The 23418-nt window shown below is 41.8% G+C and overlaps 1 protein-coding gene across 1 annotated transcript in view; it reads left to right on the forward strand.

Moving 5' to 3' along the window:
- Window positions 1–23418, forward strand: part of LOC106582433 (contactin-associated protein-like 5) — a 169075-nt gene that overhangs the window by 94332 nt on the left and 51325 nt on the right. The window contains exons 4-7 of the mRNA XM_045704848.1: window positions 11115–11262; window positions 19826–20029; window positions 20879–21063; window positions 22894–23037. Of these exons, the coding sequence (XP_045560804.1) occupies window positions 11115–11262; window positions 19826–20029; window positions 20879–21063; window positions 22894–23037 (681 nt within the window). The remainder of the gene's footprint in view (window positions 1–11114; window positions 11263–19825; window positions 20030–20878; window positions 21064–22893; window positions 23038–23418) is intronic.

Raw genomic sequence — 23418 nt, forward strand, 5'->3', positions numbered from 1 at the left:
TCATTTAAACCACTTAAATATACTCACATTCACTGAATATTTGGTATTTTAAACTCAAACACTAATTTCCCAATTGATTTTTGTATAATCTTACAGGTTCTTTGTCATTCTCCATACTTTATAGTCCAATACATCCAACATTATGCATGCCCACTATGGTATTGGGCATCTGTTTTTTGAGAACTCGTCTGGTTTAGAAATCCAAATCTTATTGCATTGTACAACTGCTTTTAGAGAATATTGGATTGCAAAGTATGCTATATGTGTAGCTATGCCATATGTGTTGGCTAATATGCATATGCAGCTGTCGTTTTAAAACCTCCATTCTAGCATACATGACACACACACACCTATCTATCCACATGGTTGCATTTGGGTTTCTATGCAAACTATATGATTGAATGTTTCTTTCAGCCTGCAGCTAGTTACTTGAAATGACTATAGTACAGGTAACTCCCCGGAATAATATGTATTTGTAACCTACTAGTTTTCAAATTATGATAAGGTCACCATTTCGGTTGCCTACTGGCCCACTAGCTGTCCCCAAACAGGAATTAGTCTGTCCCTGATGCACATTTTTCAGCAGGAGAATTAGCAATGACTACGGTACAAGTTTAAATGTTGTATTATTTTATTTTAACATTTATTTAACTAGGCAAGTCAGTTAAGAACAAATTCTTATATACAATGACGGCCAACCAAAAGGCAAAAGGCCTCCTGCAGTGATGGGGGCTGGGATTAAAAATAAAAATACATTAAATACAAATATAGGACAAAACACACATCAAGAAAAAAGGGGCAATACAACACTACATAAAGAGAGACCTAAGACGACAACATAGCATGGCAGCAACACATGACAACACAGCATGGTAGCAACACAACATGACATCAACATGTTAGCAACACAACATGGCAGAAGCACAACATGGTAGCAGCACAAAACAGGGTACAAACATTGTTGGGCACAGACAACAGCATAAAGGGCAAGAAGGTAGAGACAACAATACATGACGCAAAGCAGCCACAACTGTCAGTAAGAGTGTCCATGATTGAGTCTTTGAATGAAGAGATTGAGATAAAACTGTCCAGTTTGAGTGTTTGTTGCAGATCGTTCCAGTCGCTAGCTGCAGTGAACTGAAAAGACGACGATCCAGGGATGTGTGTGCTTTGGGGACCTTTAACAGAATGTGACTGGCAGAACGGGTATTGTATGTGGAGGATGAGGGCTGCAGTAGATATCTCAGATAGGGGGAGTGAGGCCTAAGAGGGTTTTATAAATAACAACAACCAGTGGGTCTTGCGTCGGATATACAGAGATGACCTGTTTACAGAGGAGTATAGAGTGCAGTGATGTGTCCTATAAGGAGCATTGGTGGCAAATCTGATGGCCGAATGGTAAAGAACATCTAGCCGCTTGAGAGCACCCTTACCTGCTGATCAATATATTACATCTCCATAATTTAGCAGGGGTAGGATGGTCATCTGAGTCAGGGTTAGTTTGGCAGCTGGGGGGAAAGAGGAGCGATTACGATAGAGGAAACCAAGTCTAGATTTAACTTTAGCCTGCAGCTTAGATATGTGCTGAGAGATGGACAGTGTACAGTCTAGCCATACTCCCAAGTACTTGTATGAGGTGACTACCTCAAGCTCTAAACCCTCAGAGGTAGTAATCACACCTGTGGGGAGGGGTGCATTCTTCTTATCCAACCACATTACCTTTGTTTTGGAGGTGTTCAGAACAAGGTTAAGGGCAGACAAAGCTTGTTGTACACTAAGAAAGCTTTGTTGTAGAGCGTTTAACACAAAATGTATCATCTGCATATAAATGGATAAATGGATGAGAGCGCTTCCTACTGCCTGAGCAAGTAACTCCCCGAAATAATATATATTTGTAACCTTACTAGTTTTCAAATTATGACAACAGGAAATGTTATTCCTTCATAGGGTATTCCATGTCTTGTTCCAGACATGGGCTTCATCTATCCCACTTTTTCCAGACATGGGCTTCATCCGTTCCTCTTGTTCCAGACATGGGCATCATCCGTTACTCTTGTTCCAGATATGGGCTTCATCTGTTCCTCTTGTTCCAGACATGGGCTTCATCCGTTCCTCTTGTTCCAGACATGGGCTTCATCCGTTCCTCTTGTTCCAGATATGGGCTTCATCTGTTCCTCTTGTTCCAGATATGGGCTTCATCTGTTCCTCTTGTTCCAGATATGGGCTTCATCTGTTCCTCTTGTTCCTGACATGGGCGTCATCCGTTCCTCTTGTTCCAGACATGGGCTTCATCCGTTCCTCTTGTTCCAGACATGGGCTTCATCCGCTCCTCTTGTTCCAGACATGGGCTTCATCCGTTCCTCTTGTTCCAGACATGGGCTTCATCCGTTCCTCTTGTTCCAGACATGGGCTTCATCCGTTCCTCTTGTTCCAGACATGGGCTTCATCCGCTCCTCTTGTTCCAGACATAGGCGTCATCCGTTCCTCTTGTTCCAGACATGGGCTTCATCCGTTCCTCTTGTTCCAGACATGGGCTTCATCCGTTCCTCTTGTTCCAGACATGGGCTTCATCCGTTCCTCTTGTTCCAGACATGGGCTTCATCCGCTCCTCTTGTTCCAGACATGGGCTTCATCCGTTCCTCTTGTTCCAGACATGGGCTTCATCCGTTCCTCTTGTTCCAGATATGGGCTTCATCCGTTCCTCTTGTTCCAGACATGGGCTTCATCCGTTCCTCTTGTTCCAGATATGGGCTTCATCCGTTCCTCTTGTTCCAGATATGGGCTTCATCCGTTCATCTTGTTCCAGATATTACATTTACATTACATTTAAGTCATTTAGCAGACGCTCTTATCCAGAGCGACTTACAAATTGGTGCATTCACCTTATGATATCCAGTGGAACAACCACTTTACAATAGTGCATCTAAATATTTTAAGGGGGGGGAGTTAGAAGGATTACTTTATCCTATCCTAGGTATTCCTTAAAGAGGTGGGGTTTCAGGTGTCTCCGGAAGGTGGTGATTGACTCCGCTGTCCTGGTGTCGTGAGGGAGCTTGTTCCACCATTGGGGTGCCAGAGCAGCGAACAGTTTTGACTGGGCTGAGCGGGAACTGTGCTTCCTCAGAGGTAGGGGGCCAGCAGGCCAGAGGTGGATGAACGCAGTGCCCTCGTTTGGGTGTAGGGCCTGATCAGAGCCTGAAGGTATGGAGGTGCCGATCCCTTCACAGCTCCGTAGGCAATCACCATGGTCTTGTAGCGGATGCGAGCTTCAACTGGAAGCCAGTGGAGAGAGCGGAGGAGCGGGGTGACGTGAGAGAACTTGGGAAGGTTGAACACCAGACGGGCTGCGGCGTTCTGGATGAGTTGTAGGGGTTTAACCTCTATGGGCTAGGTGGAACGCAAGCGTCCCACCCGTGGTGCACTCCATCAACAGCAGGTGCATTTCAAGAGCGGCAAATTTGAATCCAAATAAATGTCAAAATTCAAATTTTTCAAACATACAACTATTTTACACCCTTTGAAAGATAAACATCTCCTTAATCTAACCACGTTTTACGATTTCAAAAAGGTTTTACGGCGAAAGCATAAATTTAGAGTATGTTAGGACAGTACATTTACAAGAGTTGTGTGTAATGTTTTGTCAATTCAAAGACAGGGTCACCAAAACCATAAAACCAGCTAAAATGATGCACTAACCTTTTACAATCTCCATCAGATGACACTCCTAGGACATTATGTTAGACAATGCATGCATTTTTAGTTCTATCAAGTTCATATTTATATCCAAAAACAGCGTTTTACTATGGCATTGATGTTGAGAAAATCGTTTCCCTCCAATAACCGGCAGTCAAGTCAGAACCACAAATTAAATAATTAAAATTAGAAAACATTGGTAAAATATTATATTGTCATTTAAAGAATTATAGATTTACATCTCTTGAACGCAATCCACTTGCCAGATTTAAAAATAACCTTACTGGGAAATCACACTTTGCAATAATCTGAGCACTGCGCCCAGAAAAATACGCGTTGCGATACAGACTAGACGTCATGTTGGGGAGATCTAAAATCGAAAATACTATGTAAATAATCCATTACCTTTGATTCTCTTCATCAGATGTCACTTCCAGGTATCACAGGTCCATAACGAATGTAGTTTTGTTCAAAAAAGCTCATCATTTATGTCCAAAAATCTCCGTCTTGTTAGCACATGATCTAAGCCAGCCGGACTTCTCGTCATGAACGAGGGGAAAAAATATATTTACGTTCGTTCAAACATGTCAAACGTTGTATAGCATAAATCATTAGGGCCTTTTTTAACCAGAACATGAATAATATTCAAGGTGGACGAATGCATTCTCTTTTATAACGTATTGGAACGAGGGTACCCAACATGAACTCGCGCGCCAGGTGTCTAATGGGCCATCATCGTTCCATGGCTCTTGTTCGGTCAGATCTCCCTCCAGAAGACTCAAAACACTTTGTAAAGGCTGGTGACATCTAGTGGAAGCAATAGGAAGTGCCAAAATATTCCTCAGCCCCTGTGTTTTTCAATGGCATAGGTTTAAAGGTAATACAACACATCAGGTATCCACTTCCTGTCAGAAAATGTCTCAGGGTTTTGCCTGCCAAATGAGTTCTGTTATACTCACAGACACCATTCAAACAGTTTTAGAAACTTTAGAGTGTTTTCTATCCATATATAATAAGTATATGCATATTGTAGTTACTGGGTAGGATTAGTAACCAGATTAAATCGGGTACATTTTTTTTATCCAGCCGTGCAAATACTGCCCCCTAGCCCTAACAGGTTAATGGCACAGGCAGGGAGCCCAGCCAACAGCGAGTTGCAGTAATCCAGACGGGAGATGACAAGTGCCTGGATTAGGACCTGCGCCGCTTCCTGTGTGAGGCAGGGTCGTACTCTGCGAATGTTGTAGAGCATGAACCTACAGGATCGGGTCACCGCCTTGATGTTAGTGGAGAACGACAGGGTGTTGTCCAGGATCACGCCAAGGTTCTTAGCACTCTGGGAGGAGGACACAAGGGAGTTGTCAACCGTGATGGCGAGATCATGGAACGGGCAGTTATGATATGGGCTTCATCCGTTCCTCTTGTTCCAGATATGGGCTTCATCCGTTCCTCTTGTTCCAGATATGGGCTTCATCTGTTCCTCTTGTTCCAGACATGGGCTTCATCCGTTCCTCTTGTTCCAGATATGGGCTTCATCCGTTCCTTTTGTTCTAGACATGGGCTTCATCCGTTCCTCTTGTTCCAGATTTTGGCTTAATCCGTTCCTTTTGTTCCAGACATGGGCTTCATCCATTCCTCTTGTTCCAGGCATGGGCTTCATCAGGTTCTTCTTGTGATCCTAAGAAAGATGCTTTACTTATGTTATAGTAGTAGTGCATATGTTTGGTTACTGCATCAATGTGTTTAATTTATTGTCTCCGTTGTTGTATAAATATTGTGTCAAAGGCAGTTCTGAGAAGAGCCGGAGCTTACTTCTGTACACATCAATATGGGAGACATACCAGCATCCTTTCAAGTAAATCAAACAGAAAACATTTATTTACAGTACGTAAACAAAGTATGCAACAAGCGCATCAAATCACAGCGTCTGTGATTATTAGCTCGTATTTCTCCCATATCAGAGAATATACAGTATTTACAAGTCTGCCTTTGTCATATTTGTATCTTCATGATGGACATTGTTTTGTATTGTGATGAATGATGGAAATCATATTTTGTCAAAGTTCTCCATCCCAGATGCTATTCTGTGTTTTCTCCCTCATTGAACAGAGTAAATAATAGATTGTCTGTGATGTTTACCAATGTGGATGTGTAGAGGAGCATCCAATGCAGTGGGATAACGAAGTGCTTGGTGTAGGCCCCCTTGAAGAGCTGTCTTAGCCTCCCCTGTAAGCCCAGCAACCATGGCCCTCAGGTGCTCTTTGTGCTTGACACGTAGCTAAGTCATATTTTTGCAAGGGTGTATAAAGTGTTTTACATGGATGATGGCCCATGTTGACTCCAATACTTCCCACAGTTGTGTCAAGTTGTCTGGAATTCCTTTGGGTGGGGTACCATTCAGCGTAGTTCTTGATACACTCAAACCGGTACGCCTGGCACCTACAACCATACCCCGTTCAACAAAGGCACTTAAATATTTCATCTTGCTCATTCACCCTCTGGATGGCACACATACACAATCCGTCTCAATTCTCTCAAGGATTAAACATCCTTCTTTAACATGTCTCCTCCCCTTCATCTACACTGATTGAGATTTAACAAGTAACATCAACAAGGGATCATAACTTTCACCTCGATTCACCTGTTCAGTCTATGTCATGAAAACAGCTGGTGTTCTTAATGTTTTATATACTCAGTGTATAGTCTAATAATTTGTTATCTTGAATTCTCATATACAGAGAATATATCTTAGCAGTAGCAGCATAGCATAGAGCAGGGGCATGAATCGGTGTACCCAGGGGCTTGTGTGTGTTCAGCTGATGTTCGTGACATTTGGGACCTCGTCATGAGAGAGGAAGAGTAAAGAGTCCTAATGAACAGGGAGGGAAGCCGTCGGTTCAGGATGGATACAGGAATAGAATTAATGAAGTCACTGTGGGGTTAGGAGCTGTTTATGTAGACAGTGACTATACATAAAGCTCTGTGGTCCAATGGGAGGTCTTCTGCTCCCTTCAGGGTTCCAGATACTCAGGTTCACATCTGCACAGTAATTGGATGGATGCGCTGTCGCCATTTTTTCCGATCTGGAATAACAATGGCTGTTCTGAGACAGGGTTTGGTTTCCATTGTGTTTTAAAATAGATCACTCATACGGGAGAATAATCTTCCTGACATGATGCAAGATGACTGCTGGGGCTTTTAAAAAGCAAGCTGCAAAGCTTGAGGTCACTGTCCCTGCTGAATCATTTGTTATACATGTGTTTCCAAGGTTACACCATACACCAAGCACTCATCAATTTAGGCCCAAACACACACAAAAATTGGTCTCAGGTTTGCTGTATATGACTCATTTGAGAGAAAGAGATGTCATTTATCATGGCGATTTATATGACCTCCAAAGGTCTTCATGTGTTTGAACTGTTAATATATTATATAGAAGAGAAAACAGTACTTCTTCCATTTCTACTCACTTTCTCTAACTGAATAGAGTTGAACCATGATTCTTGCCGTCTTCAGATGCTGACTCTAGGTCTTACCCGGTTCAACACGTATATTTGGGTTTGACAGATGGGTTGAATCAATATAAGTCATTTTGAAAAGAGAGAGAAATGTTAGAGAGAGAAAAATACAGATCAGTGTGGCACACCCATCCTATTGATGTAAGAATTTAATGACAACTGCAGATAACACTGATAAATTGTTTCCATTTGATTATTACCTGCATTTTAAATCATCTTCTTTCTAGTGAAGCATTAGCGTATATACTGTTGATGAGAAGACAATGAAACGCTATTGGCCATGAGGGGTATTTTTAATATCAATAAATTAGATAGCAATAAAATTACTGTTTTGCCGTTTTATATTAGTCAGTGAAAAGCCTTCAAAAATATACATTCATAAATAAACCCTGCTATATAAATCCTAATAAAAGGGGGACGAAAATCCAATACGATGAAAGCTGACACCTGCTGTGGAAAACAGAAACGGGGAAACAATTGCTAAATTGCACCATGCAGGGTACAGTATATGTTTCCAGGGCATTCTAATTCAAACAGAATGCTAATGACTTCATGCAAATGAAACATTTAAATAGCTTTGGCCATGTTATTCATATTGTGTTGTCAAAGTGTTTTAATGAAGTAAACAACAGTGTACAACAGAAGCCACAGTACATCACAATGTGCAGGACAGAATCTGTGTGATTATCAATTCACTGTATGGGGTGTCCTTAAGGGCTTCAAATTGCCAAGGACCTCACCATACAATATTATCACGATACTTATGTGCCGATACAATATGTAATGCGATTCGTTACTGCGATTTTATTGCGATTTCATGTTCCACACATATTGCTCACGATGTGTCTTCTGCAGAGAGAGAAGAGAGAGTGTGAGAAAATGAGTTTTCGTCAGTCAAGGAAATAAATGTGCTGAAAATATTTTGGCTCACTATTTAAAGTAAAATTCCATCCCAAAACAACAAAACACAGCGTCATATGATTCAAAATGCATCATACTGGCTGTATTTCTGTATTTTGAAAGTTATATATCTTAAAATCTTGATAGCTGACATGCAAAACATTTTGGGGCTATATCAACAAAGGATTAATGAAACAAATACCAAAAGAGGTAAAAAAACAAAATGATGGAGAACAAACTATAGGGTGAAAAATCCCAGAGTTTTGGCGCAGGTACAGCTGACTAGCGCTAACCAACGCTACGTACAGTAGCAAATAAATAATACTTGGAATCAAATATCGATATAATATCATCAGAAAATATACTGCGTTATGTAACTGTATTGATTCTTCCCCCATCACTAGTGTCCTTAGTCTCTATGGAGTGACCATGTAACAAAACACCTGTTGTTCAGAACTACCATCTATGGAATGGATAGAGAACAATGAAGGACCTGTCTTAATAGTTTTTTGTTACTTTTGACCATTTGTGTTGCTTTCAATGTTTGCTTTGTGAATTCCCGAATGTTCAGTTAGGGCATACACAGTGGAGTCGATAATGTCATTAACATGATGAAATTGATGAGCAGTTTAATTAAACATACATTTTTAAAGGTACACTTACTGAAAAATGTAATTATAAGGTCATTTGGGTTATTATCAACTGTAAAATACTCTGACACTTTTTACTGCAGCATCCTGCAAATAATCGAATGCTACCTTAATTCAATCCAACAGAATACATTATCGTACCGTATCTTTGGAGTTCCAAAACACTTTTGATCACTAGTGGGCTCATGATGTTGTTGTTTCTGAACCATTAACATATTTGGAGGCGTGCCTTGTAAGAGGCTATATTTGTTGCACCCGTGAGTGAGAAGGCTGTACCAATTGAACTCCTATGTGGTTATAGTGCCCCACTAATTTAAAATGTAAAGTGGATGGATTGGAGTGGCAGCAAGTCTTAAATCTGAAATGGTTGAGCTTTTTGCCATTTCCTTTTGGTCTGTTTTGCCCTATTGTCGCTGCCAGTTTGGAAGCCTTTGTTAAGGCCTCTAGAAGTGCAAGTGATATAATACACCAAATATTCATTAATATGCTGTTATGTGTAAACACTTTACCTAGCAGCCAATCTGCTTGCACCAAGCCCTTGTAATTACAGTAAAATACTGTGAAATACAAACCCCTCTCCTCAATGCATTTCATTCATGCATTCTGATCACGGTAGCGTTTATTGTATTGTGTATTGTATTACACAGTACTTGCTTTGATACCGTATTAATATTACAGTAGGTGTACTGTAATTGTGACCTTTACCGTTGTTGTGTCTCTGACTGATTAAATTATGTGACAGGCATTTTATCAAATTGATTACGTAACGTTTGATTGATTACGTGATTGAATTAAACCATGCAACAATTAACTCGTTAATAACCTGGGGCACCACGGAGTGTGTTTATAGAGCTGCTGTCTTCCGAATAAACTCTTAAAGATCTGACGATCTTTTATATCAATAGCAGTCAATTATTAATCGTCACCTTATTCAGTCTCATCTGAACGTCGTAAAATTGTTGGTTATCTTCACGAACCCTGACTAACAAGTTGAATTAGCAATACAAAAATTGGCTTAATTATTTATTTACTAAATACCTAAATAATCACACAGAATTACATATACACAGGATGGATCATACATCAATTACTAATCATGTCATAAAAGAAAAAGTCCCTAGCGGACGAAACCAATATGACGGCTGGTTACACAAAGAAAGGGGGTTGGGTTTGAATGAAAGAGCGGGAAGACTGAGGGACAAAGGGAATTGGGTCTCTATCGGACCTTGAGAAGCTATGCTATCGTAAATACATAATCTTATGCATTCTAATAACCGCCAATTCGGGAAAAGGAAAATGCAAGGTATATATTTACACTGAGCTGTGCTTCGATAGATGGGTCGAAGATGGAAGACTGCTTTACCCAGCAGAGATCGCCCGTGTCCTTTGAAGAATATTTCTGGTCGTAGTGTTGTAGGGCGGATACGTTGTACCCTGTTGTTCTTATTAGGAGATTGTCTGTCCTTTCCTAGGCTACGTACGTTTACAGCTGCAGATGATAACTCGACTTCTAGGATATATCACTTCTTTCATAATCAGATCAAGCTGAATTCTGGCTGGTCTAGTAGAAATTCATCCTTCCAGCTTGGTGATCGTCACCTCCACGTTGAAATTAGCCCTTTTAAACGTATGGACACCAGTCCTCACATCATCTGGAACTAAAGTTAATTTCGTTAGGATGTAGTTGAAATTAGCCTTTTTAAACATATGAACACCAGTCCTCACATCGTCGGGAACTAAGGTTGACTTGAGACAACAGGCTTTTGTATTGGGGGAGAGAAGGGCGTGTTTCAAAGTTCTCAACCAATGTCTGTTCACTTGGGCGTGGCCACTGAGTGAGCATAGTTTACTTATGAAAAAATTATCTCATTTAGAAGCTAAAATTACATTTAATCTTTTCACAAATAGTTTCATATTTAAACATTTAAATTGCACAACAATTCCATGTGAATCTGATAATTATAATGTGTAGACTTTCCATGATACAATTTATGTCGTCCTATCATCAGATATAATGTCCCAGACACCAACTGATCTGACATCATATTCTTTAAGTACCAATGGACACTTTCAACTGGTTGGATTACTGAAATATTGTACCTTTCCCAAAACTGTTAATGTTACCATACTCTCTCTATGTTAACAAAGGGCATTCCAAGAGTCCATTCTGTCTAGTGGAGAGAAAAGGGGGAAAGGTATTTATGGGGGGGTCATAAACCTCACCCAACAGGGTAAATGTAGTGACGCTGCATGAACGCTGAAAAACTTGTTACGTCTTATTAAACCCTGCCTGTTCTCTCCCTCTTCTCTCCCCCTGCTCTCCGTCCTGTTTTCCTTCTCTGTTTGTCTGCAGAGGTTTGTGGGGAATGTGAATGCCGACGGTGTCGTCCACCACAAGTTGTCCCACTCTATCAGAAGCCGCTTCCTGCGCTTCGTCCCGCTGGACTGGAACCCCAGTGGCTGGGTGGGACTCAGAGTGGAGGTCTACGGCTGTGCCTACAGTGAGTGATCAGACCACCATCCCTTACATTCAGACCATATAGGCAGTGCCTACATTAAAGTGACCACCAGCCCTTACATTCAGACCATATAGGCAGTGCCTACAGTGAGTGATCAGACCACCAGCCCTTACATTCAGACCATATAGGCTGTGACTACATTAAAGTGACCACCAGCCTTTACATCCAGACCATATAGGCTGTGACTACATTAAAGTGACCACCAGCCCTTACAGAACACAAACACATTCCGCTAATATCATCATATTCTGCCATCTGTGATTCCAACCCATGTGGTAATTTGGGGGACTCCTGGACAGCAAGGAAACATGTTCTAACAAGAGTGTGGTCGGACCTGTGCAGACTCTAACATCTATTACAGATGACATTGAGGCTTGTTTAAGCAGGTTAGTGCTGCTATCTATCACGGGGCTGATTGTAATCCCCTTGTTGACAGTGGTTTCCATGAGAAAATAGCATTATGTCATTGTAACCATTGTGTAACCATCCTGTAATCATTGTGTAACCATCCTGTAGTCATTGTGTAACCATCCTGTAACCATTGTGTAACCATCCTGTAACCATTGTGTAACCATCCTGTAACCATCCTGTTTCGCACACGTTTTAAAGAGATACTGTATAGAGTGTCTGCAAAGTGAAGAGACATTTTTCCTTCAAACAAGATCAAAGCAAATGCTGACCTAAACACAATCCTACCCGCTAATAGAGGTAGACAGCGACAGCCAGGCAGGCGTGCCAGTTAAGAGCCGGTCCCTGCCTGGGTAATGCTAAATAAATAAAGGGGATTCACTGGGACGCCTTTCACACACATTCTGAAGTAGCACTAACTGGATCAGCCAGTGAAATACTGCACTATGGCAGTTATAATTATTCCCGAGCGAGCACTTTCATATAATGCCGAATGGTTCCACAGCATGATCCCTGTATTCATGTTGGATGAATGTGTGCTCTGCTAATACATGCAGCATCACCAGCACCTCATTTCACTTAAACTGTAAAAAATGTAACTCCAGGGTGCTCTAATAGCAAGCAAATGAAGAGCCATGCATTACCATTGAACATGTCATAGACGGCAAACTTGCACTTATGGGCCATTCCACCTTTTAAGTACTGTAACTTATGAAAAAAAATATATATATAAAAAAAAAAATATATATATATATATATATATATATATATATATATATATATATATATATACACCACCGGTCAAAAGTTTGGACACACCTACTCTTTCAAGGGTTTTTCTTTATTTTACTATTTTCGAAATTGTAGAATAATGGTGAAGACATCAAAACTATGAAATAACACATATGGAATCATGTACTAATCAAAAAAGGGTTAAACAAATCAAAATATATTTTATATTTGAGATTCTTCAAATAGCCACTGTCTGCCTTGATGACAGCTTTGCACACTCTTGGCATTCTCTCATCCAGCTTCATGAGGTAGTCACGTGGAATGCTGCCTTAATTTTGCTAACTGCCTTAATTTTGCTGGACCCCAGGAAGAGTAGATGCTGCAGCTAATGGGGATCCATAATAAATACAAATACAAATGCATTTCAATTAACAAGTGATTTTTTGTCTTTTTTTTTACCTTTAAATGAATCTCTTATCACATTAAATGAATAATAATCGACAGCAATGACTTTGTCAAAGCAACAAAATAACAAGGCCTTTACAATGATGGTGAAAATGTTAATAAATGTTGGGATTGAGTGGTTTAAAATCTTCCTCAAAGTCACAGAGGATGCACAGAGGGACATGTAAAAATGAAGAATTTTCACAATTTAGCAAGTCTTTATTCGTATAAAACATCTGGAGAAAAACTAATCTGTAGAATCAAGTCCATGTCTATCCCATGTTTATCTCTTTTTGGTTTTCATTCACCTGCCCCTCACACTTCTGATTGATAAAGAGTCAACAAATCTGAGTTAATTTCACTAATAATCACTTGAACTGTTGTCATTTCTGTTCTGAGCATTCCCCATCATTGACAGTGCCCTGTTGTAATTGATAGCATGGTTATGTACAGTTGAAGTCGGAAGTTGACATACACCTTAGCCAAATACATTTAAACTCAGTTTTTCACAATTCCTGACATATTTATCATTGTAGTTTGGTCAGAGCGTGGCAGGGGTGTTTGTTTTGTGTGTTTCGGTGTTTTTGGTTTAGGTTCTATGTTTTCTATTTCTATGTTTATATCTACTTTTCTATTTCTATGTTGGGTTTTGGCAATGACCTCCAATTAGAGGCAGCTGGTTGTCGTTGTCTCTAATTGGAGGCCATATTTAGTTGTGTTTGTTTCACTTGTGTTTTGTGGGTGGTTATTTTCTGTATACCCTGGGAGCCTTATGGAACTGTTTTCGTCGTTTATTTATTTTGTTTAACCTGTTGGGGACCCTTTTGGAATAGGATCCCGTTAACGGGATTGCTTGACAAGATAGCATCGCGCGAAATTCAAAACAGCAAAAATCTAATAATTTCAATTTCTCAAATATACGACTATTTTACACCATTTTAAAGATACACTTCTCCTTGATGTAACCACATTGTCCGATTTCAAAAAGGCTTTACAGCGAAAGCAAAACATTAGATTATGTTAGGAGAGTACATAGACGAAAATAATCACACAGCCATTTTCCAAGCAAGCATATATGTCAATAAAACCCAAAACACAGCTAAATGAAGCACTAACCTTTGATGATCTTCATCAGATGACACTCCTAGGACATTATGTTACACAATACATGTATGTTGTGTTCGATAAAGTTCATATTTATAAACAAAAACAGCATTTTACATTGGCGCGTGACGTTCAGAAAATGTTTAGCCTCCAGAACTACCGGTGAATGAGCACAATGAGCACACATATTACAGAGATACTCATCATAAACGTTGACAACATACATAACAATTATTATAAGAATTATAGATAGACTACTCCTAGATGCAAACGCTGTGTCAGATTTTAAAATAGCTTTACAGAGAAAGCACATTTTTCAATATTCTGAGTACATAGCTCAGCCATCGCGGCTAACTATTCAGACACCCGCCAAGTTCGGGGCAACATAAACTCAGAATTAGTATTAGAAATATTGTATAACCTTTGCTGATCTTCATCAGAATGCACTCCCAGGACTGCTACTTCCACAAGAAATGTTGTTTTTGTTCCAAATAATCCATATTTATGTCCAAATACCTCCGTTTTGTTCGTGCGTTCAGAGCACTATCCAAAGGAATAACGCGCAAGCGCGGAACCAGAGACGAAAAGTCAAAATGTTCCATTACCGTAATTAGAAGCATGTCAAACGCTGTTTAAAATCAATCTTTATGGTATTTTTTCTTGTAGAAAAGCGATAATATTCCAACCGGAGAATAGCGTATTCATTTCAGAAGAAAAATAAGGAAAGGCGCGCTCACGTGACCGTGCATTTCCAATCCCTTTGTTCTCCAGCAGTCCACTCAGGAACTGAGCTCCTATATTCTGCCCGGTTACTGGATACGTATGAAACAACTTTTGGAGGGCTTTTGACAGCCATGGAAGCCTTAGGAAGTGCAACGTGACCCCTAAGTATTTGTAGTTTCTCTAGGGATTCAAAAGTAGAACTACAGTTCTCAGACCTTGCACTTCCTGGTTGAAATGTTTTCAGGTTTTCTGTTATACTCACAGACACCATTCAAACAGGTTTCGAAACTTCAGAGTGTTTTCTATCCAAATCAGTATGCATATTCTATTTCTTGGGCAAGAGTAGTAACCAGTTTGACCTCTCTAGTCAACAGCCAGTGGAATCCCTTGGCGCGATATTCAAATACCTTAGAAATGCTATTACTTCAATTTCTCAAACATATGACTATTTTACACCATTTTAAAGACAAGACTCTCGTTAATCTAACCACACTGTCCGATTTCAAAAAGGCTTTACAACGAAAGCAAAACATTAGATTATGTCAGCAGAGTACCCAGCCAGAAATAATCAGACACCCATTTTTCAAACTAGCATATAATGTCACAAAAACCAAAACCACAACTAAATGCAGCGTCCCACCTAGCCCATAGAGGATAAGGGCTCTGCTGCGTTGCCGGGCGAGAGTTGGCCGGCAGCCAGGAAGAAGTGTGCCGGCACAACGGATCTGGTCTCCAGTGCGTCTCCTCGGCCCAGTTTACCTTGCGCCTGCTCTACGCACGGCAGCCCTCATTCTCCAGCACAGCCCAGTTCGCCCTGTGCCAGCGCTCCACCCGTGCCGGGCTACAGTGACCATCCAGCCAGGACGGGTTGTGCAGGCTGTGCGCTCCAGACCTCCAGTGCGCCTCCAATACCCAGTGTACCCAGCGACGCTCCCCAGCCCGGAGCCTCCAGCGACGCTCCCCAGCCCGGAGCCTCCAGCGATGCTCCTCAGCCCTGAGCCTCCAGCGACGCTCCCCAGCCCGGAGGCTCTAGCGACACTCCCCAGCGCGGAGCCTCCAGCGACGCTCCTCAGCCCTGAGCCTCCAGCGACGCTCCTCAGCCCGGATCCTCCAGCGACGCTCCTCAGCCCGGAGCCTCCAGCGACGCTCCTCCCCAGCCTAGAGTCTTCTGAACGGGAGCTACGCCCAGAGCCAGAGCCACCTCCGTAGTGGGAGGATTGGGAAGGGGGGTGTAGCACAGGGACCGTCGTTGACGGTGGCCACCCTCCCTTCCCTCCCTTTAAGTTTGGGGTGTTTATGTTTTTTTTTTGAGGTGCATTCGGGGTCTGCACCTTTTGGGGGGGGTACTGTCACGTCCTGACCAGTCAAAGGGGTTATTTGTCATTGTAGTTTGGTCAGGACGTGGCAGAATTATTTATTTCACCTTCACATTCCCAGTGGGTCAGAAGTTTACATACACTCAATTAGTATTTGTTAGCATTGCCTTTAAATTGTTTAACTTGGGTCAAACGTTTCGGGTAGCCTTCCACAAGCTTCCCACAATAAGTTGGGTGAATTTTGGCCCATTCCTCCTGACAGAGCTGGTGTAACTGAGTCAGGTTTGTAGGACTCCTTGCTCGCACACGCTTTTTCAGTTCTGCCCACAAATGTTTTATGGGATTGAGGTCAGGGCTTTGTGATGGCTACTCCAATACCTTGAATTTGTTGTCCTTAAGCCATTTTTCCACAAATTTGGAGGTATGCTTGGGGTCATTTTCCATTTGGAAGACTCATTTGCGACCAAGCTTTAACTTCCTGACTGATGTCTTGAGATGCTGCTTCAATATATCCACATAATTTTCCTGCGTCATGATGCCATCTATTTTGTGAAGTGCCCCACGTCCCTCCTGCAGCAAAGCACCCCCACAACATGATGCTACCACCCACCGTGCTTCACGGTTGGGATGGTGCTCTTCGGCTTGCAAGCCTCCTCCTTTTTCCTCCAAACGATAACGATGGTCATTATGGCGGAACAGTTAAATTTTTGTTTCATCAGAACAGAGGACATTTCTCAAAAAAGTACGATCTTTGTCCCCATGTGCAGTTGCAAACCGTAGTCTGTTTCTTTATGGTGGTTTTGGAGCAGTGGCTTCTTCCTTGCTGAGCGGCCTTTCAGGTTATGTCGATATAGGACTCGTTTTACTGTGGATATAGACACTTTTGTACCTGTTTCCTCCAGCATCTTCACAAGGTCCTTTGCTGTTGTTCCGGGATTGATTTGCACTTTTCGCACCAAAGTACATTCATCTCTAGGAAACAGAACGTGTCTCCTTCCTGAGCGTTATGACGGCTGCGTGGTCCCATGGTGTTTATACTTGTGTGCTATTGTTTGTACAGATGAACGTGGTACCTTCAGGCATTTGGAAATTGCTCCCAAGGATAAACCAGACTTGTGGAGGTTTCTAATTTTTTTCTGAGGTCTTGGCTGATTTCTTTTGATTTTCCCTTGATGTCAAGCAAAGAGGCACTGAGTTTGAATGTAGGCCTTGAATACATCCACAGGTACACCTCCAATTGACTCAAATGATGTCAATTAGCCTATCAGAAGCTTCTAAATCCATGACATCATTTTCTGGAATTTTCCAAGCTGTTTAAAGGCACAGTCAACTTAGTGTATGTAAACTTCTGACCCACTGGAATTGTGATACAGTGAATTATAAGTGAAATAATCTGTCTGTAAACAATTGTTGGAAAAATGACTTGTGTCATGCACAAAGTAGATGTCCTAACCGACTTGCCAAAACTATAGTTTGTTAACAAGACATTTGTGGAGTGGTTGAAAAACTAGTTTTATATAAACTTCCGACTTCAACTGTACATCAGGGGATCGGTTCACAAATTACTCCATGATCGACATTTTAAACCCAACTTTTATTCTTCCAAGAGCACCGAATCCCAGTATCTTCCATCGTCTAATTAACATCACTTTGCATGACCCAAAACATTAAAACAAAAAGCATAACACTTCACACGCATTCTCTATTGTATGTACGATACATGATACACTGTTTGATAGGAGCACACCTCTGTGTTGCTCCTCTTTGAACTATCCGCCATCCCACGAACTGGATAACAGTTTCCCTGTAACGATACATCCATAGCACTTACAGTACAATGGAACATATCAAAATTCAAAGTTCTTTATGAACTCATGAAACAATCCAAACATGACAATATAATTCACACAGTAACAGTCATTGCGTCGTTTCAAGTTTCATCAGTCTTCACACCTCTCCTGGATTCAGTGACACTTGGACTTCTGTGGGAATGTCTCTTCTTCGAGATTACCACAGATAAGGTATGTTTGACCCCTATGAAAGCATATGGATGGTCTGCCATTCAAACAATGCCATAAATCATGATTGAGTCATCACGCTGGGCCTCGGTGCCAGCAAGTCATTAGAGCTATCTTCATCATCTCCACTACATTCATGTCATTGTCAATAAAAATATTTTCAGAATTTAGTTGCGAGTAGAATAATGTTACAATGCAAATGTCATGTGTAAAATTGTTTTTTTTATGTTCTTTTGCAACTTAACCTCCCTTGCACTGCACTGCTTTGTAATACCTTTTGCATTGTTGTTTCGGTGGGCTGGCCCTCATCATCCAAGTATGGGTCACTGCAGCCCAATATGGCGAGCGGAGTATGGGCGAGTAGGTGTGTCGAAAGGAGCGGATGTATGAAAAGCGAATCAGCTAATTGGGGAGATTCGTTGGCTCTCAAGACCGTTTTGCGTGGCTGATTGGGCTGCGCGACGAGTCGATAAGCCGGTATTGTATCGACGTGCCTGCCAACCTGAGGGTTCTTCCTATTTGTGTATCACGGTCGTGTCGCCTGCGGTAGCTAACGTGGCCATTTTTTTCTCTCACATACTTTTATTTCAAGTAGGATGGCAGCCTACACAATAAATAACTAATAGTGTTAACCATCTAGATGTCACATTGATACATACATACATACATACATAGATACATACATACAGTGCCTTGTATTCACCCCCTTGCAGTTTTTCCTATTTTGTTGCATTACAACCTGTAATTGAAATATATTTATTTGGATTACATGTAATGGACATACACAAAATAGTCAACATTGGTGAAGTGAAATGAAAAAAAGAAAAAAGAAAAGTGGTGCGTTCATAAGTATTCATCCCCTTTGCTATGAAGGCCCTCAATAAGATCTGGTGCAACCAATTACCTTCAGAAGTCTACAAGACATTTGTGGAGTGGTTGAAAAACAAGTTTTAATGACTCCAACCTAAGTGTATGTAAACTTCCAACTTCAACTGTATATATATCTCATCCCAGCTAAGTTATTCACTTTTCATATTTGGGTATATACATATGGGTAAAAACCTTGGAGTTTAAATTAATCCTAGCCTTCTTTATCCCATGGTGACTTCCACTGAAACACAATACTGTCTCATTAGATTGAGTAAGGGGAATTCTAGCATGTTGTTTGTGTGTTCATGAATGTGTAAGACATTCTTTAAATAAGTGATAGTTAAAAAAAAACTATTTGCATAGTCATGTATATGATACAATGTAAAGCAAACATTATTTGAACAGCTTGCCCAAACATGTCTTCTACTCATAGTTTCCCTTGTTTCTCTAGGCACATCACCCTTCTTCTGTTCTGCATTGGAATAGCAGGTGCATGTTAGAGATTGCATTATTTACTCAGACAGCTTTACTTACACAAACTGAATCCCATCAGAAAATATAATGTATCCAGGCTTTAAAAACAGGAAATCACCATTTCCCCTGCTGCTGTAACTTACTACATTATGTCTTCAGTTCAGCCCCATCCACATGAACTGAGCACTGAGCAGAGACACAGTGTTAGAGAATCTATTAGACAGAGCTAGAGAGTTGTGATAAAAAGTACCTAAAAAAAAAGTTTGACATATACTTCCAATCAAAAGTTGTGGTGAAAATTCAATACTGTTGAAAGAAATGGGACTTGCCACTTGAATTCCCCTCAAAATGAATGGCAACAGAAAACTCACTGCTCAGACGTGACAGAGAGAGCTATCGTTGGGGCAATTTTCGAAAACACGATGATTCTTTGATCTTCTCTCAATCCCCGTCTAGAATCGTACGTGGCAGACTTTGATGGCAGAAGCTCGCTGCTCTACCGGTTTAACCAGAAGTCCATGAGCACGGTGAAGGATGTGATCTCGCTGAGCTTCAAGAGCCGCCAGGCTGAGGGGGTGCTGCTCCATGGAGAGGGTCAGAGGGGCGACTACATCACACTGGAGCTGCACCGGGGCAGGCTGGCCCTCTACCTCAACCTGGGTGAGTTAGTCACACCGGGGCAGGCTGGCCCTCTACCTCAACCTGGGTGAGTTAGTCACACCAGGGCAGGTTGGCCCTCTACCTCAACCTGGGTGAGTTAGTCACCCCGGGGCAGGCTGGCCCTCTACCTCAACCTGGGTGAGTTAGTCACACCGGGGCAGGTTGGCCCTCTACCTCAACCTGGGTGAGTTAGTCACACCGGGGCAGGTTGGCCCTCTACCTCAACCTGGGTGAGTTAGTCACCCCGGGGCAGGCTGGCCCTCTACCTCAACCTGGGTGAGTTAGTCACACCGGGGCAGGTTGGCCCTCTACCTCAACTTGGCTCACATAACTCAGGGTTTAGAGGTTAGAGGTCATGTGTAACAGGACACAAGGGTCTCTGGGTAAGGATCGAATAGTCATTTGAACCATTTAAAAGCAGACTGGGCAGCTGTCTGGGAGGGTAACTGGATGTTTGTGTTCTGATACCCTTCCAGTTACCACTGCTCCTGAGCTCCATTTACAAGATAGACTCAGACTGTTAAGGATCCACATTGTGAGCAGCTGAGCTGGGAAGAGGATTCTTAAATGACTGTCTTGTCTGCACTTCCTATGAGAGAACCTCTTCTTTCAATACAAATCAAATCAATACGGTCCCTATGGCAAATGTATAATGATCAGTGTTAACAACCATAAAGATCCACATCATGAACAGCTGAGTCTGGGGAAGACTGTTCTAGTACTCCGTTTTGGGAATGTCTTGTGAGCACATTCTTTCAGACCTCTTCTTTCCTCAATATACTGGACTGTTTTATGATCTATATCAAAGTAACCATATTATCTTGTTCTCTGTCTGTTCTCTGTCTTCAGATGACACAAGGCTGCGGTTCAGCAGTGGTCGTGTTGCGGTCACTCTCAGCAGTCTTCTGGACGACCAGCACTGGCACTCTGTCCTCATCGAGCGCTTCAACAAGCAGGTCAACCTCACCGTGGACACCCACACACAGCACTTCAGGACCAAGGGGGAAGGAGACTCCCTGGAGGTGGACTATGAGGTGTGTCTATCCAAACATCCAGAATATTCCTTTACAGTAGGTCTGAAAACATTACACCACCAGCACCCAGTCAGAAAAACACTTTACATTTATGCCATGGTAAGATTAAGAATAATACTTGGGGTTCTGTTTTAACAAACCTAACACAATGGTAAATCTAAATGCTTGGCGGTAGCACTATAGCTTCAGGAGTGTGTCAGATTTTTTTAGATTTTGACTATCACAATTATCGGCGCACTTTCTGGCGTTGACGTGAAAGTGCTGGGTTTTGATGAATAAGCAAGTTGTGCGTGTGTCGAGACTTGGGCCCTCACTGGCCAATCAGAACGTGCTACATGGCAAAATATGTGGTTTCTTCTGTTTTTTTATTTATGGCCTTTTATGCATTGCCTTGGAGTCAACTCCAATTCCAATGTTAATCCGTTATAGTTTGTTAAATGGTTTACAGAAACGAAATAACAAAATGTAAACCTATCCCATCCCTTTGCTAAATAGGTTAACTTGAACCCATTTGCAATCCACATTATTCTAAGTATTTGCAAAGCTTCCATAGCGTTCATGCTGATATAGGAGCTAGGCCTAGTGTAAATTGCATTATGGCTGAGCATGGACATACCAAATATTGTCAATAAGCACGATTCAATTCATTTTTGATAAGGCCTAAAAAGAGAACGAATAATTCTAATCATGTTCTAAACCAAATGAAACAATATCTTGTTTTATATAGGCTTGATCACACTTACAGGCACCATCATTTCTCCCTGTGGGCATACACTATTAAAACAACACAGACTATAGAGGGTTTTACGCACATCCAAAACGGGACCTGCATGGTTGAAATAATGTGGGCCTGCTTTGGTGATTAAGATTTATTTCCAAGCAGTCTCAGGAGCCAAACCCTTTAATGACAGTCATGACTACTTCGCGATTGCATTGGGCAGACAAAAAAAAAGCCTTAATTGAGAGGAGGGAAGGCTATGCTTGTCACGTCTGTTCCTGCTCCCCCTCTCTGGCGCTCAAGGTCGCCAGGCTGCTCATGATTACGCACACCTGTCACCATCGTTACACGCACCAGCGCTTCATCCGACTCACCTGGACTCCATCACGTCATTGATTGCCTCCCCTATATCTGTCACTTCCTCAGTTTCATTTTTGTGTCTGCATTAATGTTGTTTTGTTTCTCTTGTCCAGACGCTGGTCTTGTTTAGTTTCATGTCTATTTAATATTAAATCCTCACCCTGTACTTGTTTCCCGTCTCCCAGCATCTGTGGTTATGGAACCGTTATAGAATGCAGACACCACAATTGGAAGCATCAGCGAGTCCGTGTGCCGCTGGCGAAGCAATCGGGGATGCCTCAGCTGGCTCGTCAGGCTCCCATGCCTCAGCTGCCTCGAGAGGCTCACAAGCCTCGGTTGGCTCGGCAGGCTCCCACACCATGCCTCAACCGACTCAACTGCGTTACCGCTAAAACCAGCTTTTGGTTGCTCTTAAATATCCCTCTCAGCGCTGCCTGAAATTAGCACTTTGGATCATGTTTTTAAAGGAACACTTCAAATATTTCCACCCCGCCCATCTGAGCGCAAGCGAGCTGATATAAGACATGTAAATTGCTGAACCTGGCGTTAGGGCTAGAAAATGCCAGCGTGACAGTTTTTACATGATGAAATTACAAACTAGCCTGTGCTTGACGCTAGCACCCCTTTAACGAAAATAGAGCCCTTGGTCTATCTCTTTAGAATCTCTTTTCAACGTGACACCTGACACTCAAAAGACTTTTCTTCTTTTTCGTTCTAACATGTCTATACTTCACACTCTGTCCTCATCATAGCTCAGCTTCGGGGGCATCCCACTGCCAGGTAAGCCTGGTACCTTCCTGAGGAAGAACTTCCTTGGCTGCATTGAGAACCTCTACTACAATGGGATCAACATCATCGACCTAGCCAAGCGACGCAAGCCTCAGATCTACAGCGTGGTAAGAGCTTTTCAACTATTCATTTTTAATGTATAGGCCAAGACCTAAGTTTATTTTGCACTGCATGACCAATATATTCACTTATGTACGTGATAATGCTCCATTGTGTTAGAAGTGGAGGTTAACAACACATAACCTTAGAGAGCCAGAGGACCATAACATTTGTTGAGTAATAAACCATCATACTGCAGATAGGGAAGCAGGGATTTACAGAGTGCGTGGCAAGAACCACTCTTAGCTGAGAAAACAGTGTTCTATGTTCTTGTTTTGGAAAAGAGATCCAGGCTCAGTGATGAGGTGGCGCAGGAGCTGTAACCAGTGATCCATTCAGCATACAAGTATTATTAGTAGGATAGAGGTAGATTGCATTATTTAAGGTAT

This window comes from Salmo salar, chromosome ssa21, assembly GCF_905237065.1.
Source record: "Salmo salar chromosome ssa21, Ssal_v3.1, whole genome shotgun sequence".
Lineage (NCBI taxonomy): Eukaryota > Metazoa > Chordata > Actinopteri > Salmoniformes > Salmonidae > Salmo > Salmo salar.